The sequence below is a fragment of the Arachis hypogaea genome, chromosome 10 (genome assembly GCF_003086295.3).
Source record: "Arachis hypogaea cultivar Tifrunner chromosome 10, arahy.Tifrunner.gnm2.J5K5, whole genome shotgun sequence".
NCBI classification, from domain to species: domain Eukaryota; kingdom Viridiplantae; phylum Streptophyta; class Magnoliopsida; order Fabales; family Fabaceae; genus Arachis; species Arachis hypogaea.
In genome coordinates, this window is record NC_092045.1 from 89,441,812 (window position 1) to 89,451,410 (window position 9,599).

The 9,599-nt window shown below is 28.1% G+C and overlaps 1 protein-coding gene across 1 annotated transcript; it reads right to left on the reverse strand.

The window, feature by feature from the left end:
* Window positions 1–912: 912 nt before the first annotated feature.
* Window positions 913–2,511, reverse strand: LOC112715880 (photosystem I reaction center subunit N, chloroplastic). The gene is made up of 3 exons (XM_025767699.3): window positions 1,923–2,511; window positions 1,217–1,342; window positions 913–1,127 (listed from the first exon to the last, which is right to left on the reverse strand). The coding sequence occupies exons 1-3, from the start codon at window positions 2,220–2,222 to the stop codon at window positions 1,038–1,040; spliced, it is 516 nt and encodes a 171-aa protein (XP_025623484.1). The 5' UTR covers window positions 2,223–2,511; the 3' UTR covers window positions 913–1,037.
* Window positions 2,512–9,599: the final 7,088 nt, after the last annotated feature.

The following is a 9,599-nucleotide window of genomic DNA, read 5'->3' on the forward strand; positions in this document are numbered from 1 at the left end:
GGGGGGTGGTACTTGCAAAAGACTCCAATGCTTAAGTTAGTAAGGGCTTTAGGCAAGTTTTTAGTAGATTAGAACGTGAGTTATACTTGGGGTGCAAGTGTATTTATAGTAGAATTGATAACCATCTTTGTTGGAGTTATTGTTCTTTTTATCTTGAGAATTTGTTAGGATCTATTTTCTAAATGAAATAGAAATAGTAAAAAAATTTTGTAGAAATGGCTACTATTTTGGACAGATAAGACCTGATCTTCCTATGTTAGTGTCCGATTTTTTTAAAGAGATCAAATTTAATTAATTTATCATAAAGTTCATCTTTATTAGTGGATCTAACTTTATTAGTAGGTCTTTTTATATTATTGCACCTGACAATATCCGTTATAGCTAGACTTCGAATCTTTTGTTGAACTGTCGTACCGTTCCAGGTCAATCAATTTTTAGGTCATAAAAAGGCGCAGCTTATCCTTGCTTTATAAGGGAGGGACTTATTAAAACATTAAAATAAGTATTTAAATTGTTTCTTAGCTTGTAAACACAGCGAAGCATAAAATGGTGTAAAGCAAACCAACACTTACACAATATTCACGAAATAAGGCCGTTTATTATTATTATTATTAAATGCGTCAATTTATGCCTCATTGTATCTAACTTCTAAATTCTAATTTCACCATCGATTAATACTGCTCATATTTAATAAAATAATTAAAATCTTTTATTACTGACGCCTACTTTTTTCTTGGTTTCCCTGTTTTAACGAGATTAACATCGAGTTCTCTATACATTTGAATAAGTACATTCACTCATAACCTATTCAACCAACTGATTAATTTAAATATTTATACATTATTGCAACCAACTGAAGAAAAAAAGCACCACCACTAGTGTTACCCAAGAAAAAAAAGAAGAATAGGAATATACGTAGCAAAAAGAAAGCATTTTAATTAGTAATTTTTTGAAGGAGATCGAAGAAGTATGGTACATATTTCAAAGAGATCAACAACTGAATCGGAAATTGTTGCCCAGCTTGATTCCTTTCAGTCTCACCATTTCCAGAAAACATTAGAACCACACTTGTATTTGTCCTTTCCTTCACATTCAAGCTCCAAATCATCAGAAAGGAATGGCACTTTCTGCATAAATAAATAGAGAGAGGTAAACGCAAAGCACCTAGGATTTAATTTGCTAATAAAGAAATAAAAAAACAGAGGGTATATTCGACCTTTTGCTTGGCAAGATCTTGGCAACCAGTGAAGTTCTCAGGGAATTTGCAAGTGCCAAATTGCACCGTGTATGCTCTTGCAAAATTTGCTCCACTAGTAGCTAACCTTTTCTTGTCATTCAGTTCCTATATATCAAATTGGTAATCTCATCAACACAAATTACACCAACATCCTAATTTTTTACCTTCTATTGGTTTTTTATACACACCCATATATACATAAATTACTATAATTGGGTTTAGTGACTTTGTGGATTCTTGTAATCAAATTTGTAATTGAATTCTATGATATTTTTAATTTTATAATTTAATTATTGTCGTTTGAAAAATATGAATTAACAGAATATTTTTTATAAATTAAATATATCCTCAATTAAAAACTTAATTAGTCAAAATATTTTGTTAATTCTAATATTTTTGACAAAAAATTAATTACAAATAAAAAATGTGTAAAGATTCCATTAAAAACTAAAAAATAATTATAAATTTGATAAAATTATAAACCTGTCCAAAAAATTTAAACTTTTTTTCTGTTAAACAAAAAGCAAACCTATACTTTTAGAGTATCATAAAATTGCTTGTCTCAAAAATAAAAAATTACCTAATAATTGACTACTTAAAAAAATTATAAATAAAGCATTGATAGTTATAATTGCAAAATTGATTAAATAAATAAGTAAGGAGAAAAAACAAAATGTGATGAGACCTTGTTGGCCTTGCTCTTCTCAAGGTAATCTTCAATGACACCAGCATTGGCAGAAGAAGCAGCAGCTGCAGTGCCAAAAAGTGTGGCTGCCAAGTAAACAAGAGCGGTTCTTCTTGTTCCCAATTCAGATTCTTTCATGGCTTTGGGGGCTCTCTCTTGCTGGGCCTTCACCTTTATCACAGGCAACTTGGTGGAGACAGAGGGCAAGGAAGTAATCTTGCCACTGAGCTCGGAACTGGAAGCGCCACCCGAAATGGCGTAGCTACAAGCCAATACACTAGAGGAGTTCATGGCAGCCATGGAGATGATGCAAAGTTTAATTTGGAGCACTAAATTAATAAGTTAAGGCTAGGATTGTGTAGTGGTTCTTGGTCTTGGGTTATTGTTATTTTGGTTTAACTTGTTGAGGGGAGATAAGGAGGTAGTGTGATTGTGATAGTGATGATGGATGAAATGAACGGATTGTGGTAGGAGTGTGGATAAGGTGAGATTGCCTCATTCCTATTGGCAAATCTTGCTTCTCTATGCATTCTTTTGAGCCCACTTCAGTTTCTGTGGTGCGTCTATATTTAGGACCCACTTCCAATATACTTTCTTCGTATTTCCCTTTATAATATATATAAAAAAACAAATTGATAATCAATCAATAAATTTTTTTTATTTTCGCTTTCTATCTCTCTAATCTTTGTTTATATTTTTTTATTACTTATTATTCGTTAATTGTTGGATTAAAACAGTTTTTGAAAGATTACACAATAGTAAAATTTGCCAATCAAACCTTTTAAATTAGTCTATAAAAAGTGCAATTAACTTAAACTAGTCATTTCGTCAATTAGATCATGCATGTCACATTAAATATCACATATTAAGCTAATTTAACAAGTTGGTATCAAGTATTATAAAATGACTAATTGATGTATCTTATTAGTAACATGTAATGTGTTATGTACCATTTGAAAGATTTTCTAATGTACTAGTATATTTTTTAGATACCAATATGACATGATTTTGAACCTTGTAGATATTGAATTAAATATTGAAATAAATATGTGGATAGTTAAGATTCTCAAAGCAATTTATGTGGTAATAGAGGTGTTTGTGGTACGGTTTGGATCGATTTTGAAATAAAAATTCATTTGATTCGAATGTTAATTTTACTTGTGGTTCGGATTGGATTGGATGATGTTTAAAAAAATATCCAATCTAATCTGATTCAATTTTAAGCGGTTTGGATTGGATTGGATTTGTGGATTTATAAATTAAAAAAATTAAATACATATAATAAGTCTTAATATCAAATTTTAAATAATTAACAATAACATAACAAGTCTCAACAATATCTTAAAAAATCAACAATAACATAATAATACAAATAAAATTATAGGTTAGTTAAAATAAATAAATAAATAACATTTTGAATATAAAATATTTATTAAATAATAATAATACATGAATAATATAAAAATATATAACAAATTAAACTTGTTATAAGTATAATGGTAAATATAATAATAAAATAATAATATTATACCCCATTGTGTGATTTGAATTGGATTAGATTGAATTAGTTATCAAAAATAGATTCAAAATCTGATTTGATCCAGCGGTTTAAAACAAATATAATTCAATTAGTGCAGTTTTAATCGATTTTTGATTTGAATTAGATTGGATAAACAGTTTAATTTGGATCGATTTAGATTTAAACACTTAATGTGATAGTGCTGATAAATTACAGAATAAGCATAGAGAAAGATCCGATGTCCCCTTAACCGAGGAACGTTGACGTTAGTTCCGACGAATTCTCGGATGGGCTTGTTAATGAGAGGTTTACTTAGTGGACTAGGTTGGATTATTTTTTCCATTTTTGGAAAACTAGTTGGGTTGGGGTATTGGGTTGTCTGTTTAGAATAAGTAGTTTCTAGATTTGGTATGGTGTTTTAATTAATTTTTTGTCCCATACCCTGACCAGAAATTAAAAAAAAAAAAAGCTTTTGTATGGCGTTGACCCGACCCAAAAATATATTTTGGTGAAGAACCTGATGTGGATTTGTTTGGTTTAGCTTGCTTTTCTTATAATCATGTGTTAGTGGTTGTAATAGTCGATTGGATATAGTTATGAGTAACAGAGGGTTTAGTGAAATTAATTTTTCTTTGAATTAGTAATGGTTAAGTTGCTACGGAAGTTAATTAGTAAAATTCAATATTTTTTAAAAATAAATTAGTATTAAAATCTTTTTAAATTATATAAGTTTATTACTAAAGGATTACTATGTGTTCATAACACGCAACGAAGAAAAATAAGGTAATTCTAAAGATCTATTTTGTGCTTAAACTTTATTTCAATAAACAATATATAATATAGATCAGATCTAAATACCTTTAGACGCTTTAGTAAAAACTTTATTCTTCGATTGTACGAAGACTCTATACGTATCCACACCGAGACCAACCTTTGTTGTCAACTCCTTGACCAATGAACATCTGATCTAAATTGAGAAACTTCTTGCAACTCTTTGCATGCCATAAAATTCTTCTCCAAGAATCAAGCTCACATACATTTATGTGTATAGAGGTAAAGGAATAAAATCCTTGTGTTTTACTCTCACGCTTTTCTCTACTCTTAGCATACATATATATAGTATGAGATTTGTTATTGATTTTAAATTTGATTCTCTATTCAAATTTAAATCATATTTTGAAATTCTAAATCTGAATCCTTCAAATTTATGAATCATATCATAACTCAATTTGGGAAAGAATCAGTTAGAATCTCATCCAAATTTATAGAATAACTAATTATTCTCAAATCTCATTTAATATTCTCAATTATCATATAATTATTATATTCTTGGTGCTAGCAAAAAATATAATAATATTCCATTTGAATTAATATAATTATTTATTTGATCAAATCAAAATAATAATTAAATAATTCTATATCAAATATTAAAATACTCGTTAGTGTGTGACCCCATAGGTTTAACACTAAGCGGGTAGTAAATTAGTCAAACTAAATTTACTAATCAAGGTTGGCGTCTAACAACACTCTTCAACGACCCGATAGTATGAAGTAATATATTTTTACTAAGAACCTTAGAAGAACAAAGTATAATTACTTCCATCTTTCCAGCTCTTGGTTAACCTTTAGAGTATGGTTTAATTGTCAAACTCTAACTTGTTATCATTATTATAATAAACTGTAAATGACTTAAGAAACTCATTTTTTCATTCATTCAATCCTCTTGGCCAAGATTTTATTCATCTCAGTCATTATAATCACAGAGCTCAAACTCTTTACCGAGAGATGATGAATTTTTTATTGACTAATCATTAATTCTACAAATATTTAAATTATACCCAATATCCATTTCACTAGCACACTAGGGTATTAGGTGTTCGGAATTAAAGTATAATAAATACATTATTAATTAGTATGACAGTTGCAGGTCAAAGGAAACTCTATTACTATGTTCATCTTGAAAATATCCTATTGACAAATATGTGATAACTATAACTATTAGGAATTCTCAAACTGAGTCAATTCAATGGTCATATCTCTATATGCACCATCTATATATATAATTTAATAAATGAGATCTATTAATCTTCATCCAATGAAGACCATTATATATATATATATATATATATATTGATCTTTCCGGATTATTAATGTCCTTTTTAATAATCTTATGACCAAGAACAATTTAGATTAAATTATAAAAGAATGATCTCTCAATATTATGATCACTATCACAATGATAAATCTCTAAATTTAATCAAGGACCTTATTCTATTAACATTTTAATCTAATAACAATAACAAATTATTTGACACATGATTGATTGGATTGTGGTTATACTCCTTATTCCCAACAATTACAACTAGAATTTAATTTTTATAAATCTAATAACAATAATTATTCATAGGTTTAATTATTCTATTAGTCCTTTTAATTTTGTAAAATTTTTAATTAAGTCAATTACTGCTAAGAAGGACATACTTGAAAAAAAATTGGTGCAGAAATCCAATTAAAAGAAAAAAAATTATAGTGACCTAATTAAAAATTTTACGAAACTATAGAGACCAACAGAATAATTAAACCTTATTCATATAATATTTAATCATTATCAAAATATTAAAAGATGTCTCCTTTTGGTCAAATTTAAAAGCACTAGATGAATTTGGAACACCACATCATCTGTACCAGTGTGGTCGTTTTTTTTTTCTTTTGTTTGAATCCGAGTAAAAATTTTGCTTGCATTTTCTTATATGACTCATTGAACTGATTTCATTCTCATATTATATTAAGTTATCACAATATTTATATTTAATTTTTTTTCAATAACATTCTCTACTTTAAAATTATCCGAAATAACTGATCGATTTTTACGAATATTTGACAAAAAAAATAGTTAAATATTAGTGGACATCCTTACTACTTCAATACTATTATTATCAATCATTTTATTCTGTATATAATAAAGAGACAATATTAATAACGCCATCTTATTTATAAAATTAAACCACAACTTAAAGATTTAATACAAACAACTAAGGGTGTGTTTGGAAAACCAATTGAAAAGGAAGAAAGACGTTTAAATTTCTTTAAAGCTTTAATTTTTGGTTTGACAAATTTTTTTTTTATGAACGTAGAAATGATTTTGCTGCCAAAATCACGTTTACAAGAAGCAACTATTTGTAGCTTCTCCATTTTTTTAACTGCCTTTTAGCTATAGATACTAATAATTTATTTACTTTTTACCAACTTTATCCTTTATATATGTTATTGTATTATTTATAAAATTCTTGTTATTTTTATTTATATGAGTTCTATTTTCTATTATTTATTATTTTTATTTTTTTCAACTATTTATTTGACATTATATACTTTTATAATTGTGATTTTTGTGTATTATGTTTGTTATTATTTTTTATAATATAATTTACTAATTCTATTAGGTAAAATAAATTAAACAAAAAATTAACTGTAAATAATAATAATAGTAAAAAATAACATACTAAACCAAAAATACTAAAAATATATTATATAAAAAGATTATCAAGAACTTTTAGATTTGTTTCGATCATTATAAAATAAATATTTAATTTTTTTTATTATCTTCAGTATTCTCTTTTATAATTGTAATTTTCGTATACTATGTTTTAGTGTAATTTTTTATAATATAGATTATGATTCCATTAAAAAAAGATAAATTAAATAAAAAATTAATCCTAGATAATAATAAATCATAAACGTTGGATTCCAAATTAATATTAAGAATAAGATTATTGAGAGTATTAGAATAAGAGTATGATGTAAAAAATACTAAAGTAACATTTAATACTTAGAAAATGTAACATATTTGATTGGAAAAATTACCAAAAGTACTCATGAAGTTTATGAACACTGACGAAAGTATCCATAAACTAAGAAAATTAACGCTGTACCCATGAAAGATGAGTTTCGTACGACAAAAGTATCCAAACCCTCATTTTTTGTTAATTTTTTAATAAAATTCTCAAATTACCCTATTTTAACCCCATTCTACTGTCACTCCCTCTCTTCTCACTGCTTTCTCTCTCCTCATTTCTCCCTCTCTCAAAAACGCTCACAGAGTCACATAACTCTCCTCCTACCTCCTCATTGTCGTCTGCCACCCACCTACCTATCACCGCCAATTTCCTTCCCTCTCATTGCTACCCCTCTCACTCTTAAGGTGACTACAACACCTTCATCGCGCGCCTTTGACCCAACCTAAAGAGAATGGTGCTGTGCCGTGCCTGTGTTCTAGTCGAGGAGAACGTTGTCGTGGCGCGCCTAATCCAGCCGAGGAGAACACCGTCGTCGCGCACATGAGAAGAGAAAGGGTTCGTGGTGCTGCTGCATGCAAAAAGAGGGTTTGGTAAACTTATGACTAAACTACCTGAGGTTCGATCTTTCACCACCACCACCACCATTGATTTCAGCCTGATTTGTTGTAGGAGTAGTTTTAGACTCCATGACAAGAATTTTACAGGTGCAAGTTGGATTATGAAAGGTTGAAAAAGTGAGTTGAGGTTGAGGGTGAAGTAGTTTGGGAATTTTATTAAAAATTTAGCAAAAAATTAGGATTTGGATACTTTTGTCATACAGAACTCATCTTTCATGGGCATAACATTAATTTCTTTAGTTTATGGGTACTTTTGTCAGCGTTTCGTAAATTTCATGGATACTTTTGGTAGTTTTTCCTATTTGATTAAATATTCTTATATATATATATATAATTTATATTTTTTATTTAAAAATATATTTTATCTATTTTTATATGTTATTTTTATTTTAGTAAGTAAATATTAATTTTATTATAAAATTAACTAATAAGATGTAGTTAAATATCTAAATTAAAATAATAGGATAATATAAAAAAAAAATGTAAGTTGATATCCATTTTAGTAATTTTTATCTAAAAGTAATTTTGAATGGTATAAGTCAAACAACATTTATTTTATTATAATCCATTTTGATACAAAAATTACCAAACATAAATCACTTTAACACAAACTTACTTTTGATCAAAATTTGCAAAATTAATTTTATATAAACTCCTGTTTGCAAACTGTAATCCAAACACACACTAAGTTTAAAGGGACCAAAACTCAACTAGTGATATACATATTTTCTTAGCAGTAGCAATCACTAAACCAAGGATTATGAACCAAACCGAATAGGAGAAACAAAATTGCTTTTTACTAAAACTGAGGATGTGAGTTTCGAATACAATCACTTCTCAATATTTTTATCTAGCTAGTTTATTATTCTTAGTTGTGGATTATCATTATATAGAAATACATGGTTATTATATTGTTGTTGTGTGAATTGAAATATATAATCAAAATAATATATATATATATATATATATATATATATATATATATATACTAAAGTGCATGATTTCCGTAAGTTTACGATTCACAAACAACTAAACGAGTAATATTTCTAGTGGATATGAGAAGAAAGAGAAAGGAGCAGAGTAGAAGACCAAGAGGCTTTGTGTGAAGTGGCCTCCAATTAGGGGCTTTTTGGATCTGGATGATTTAAAATTATTTAAATGGTTTAGATAAAAAAATTACTATAAAATAGATATAACTTGGTTTGAATTATTTTTATTAAAAATAGTCTAATTTAGATTGGGTTTAAAACCCAAAATTTTAATATTTTTGGCACAGTCCTAATAACGAGAGACCCAAATCCATGATATGTATTAGGTGTAAACAGCCTGCCCAAGAAATGTGCAACAAAAAGAGATAAACCAACCAACATATATGGGCTTTGAATTCATCAACAAAGCCGATATTTTACAACACAGATGCTCTTGTTACCACAAAAAACGGGGCTGATCCAAAATTGTGATCGTCCAATTTCTCCTAAAAAATAATTGTTGCGCTACTTCAGAAGAGTGCATGTATTCAAGTTCATCAACTTTAAACTTAATCTACTTTGAAATTTTGCAATAAGATAAGTTGAAGGCAATTGAGAATGTAACAGCATGATTAAATACGATTAGTTGAGGGGTATTTTTGCTCCAAATTGTGGCGTGGATCTCCACCCCTATGCACGTTCCTCACCATTTTCTTATTCTTTATATTGCTTTATATATAGGGTACTCCTACCTAGCTATTGCATATCAAACATGACTT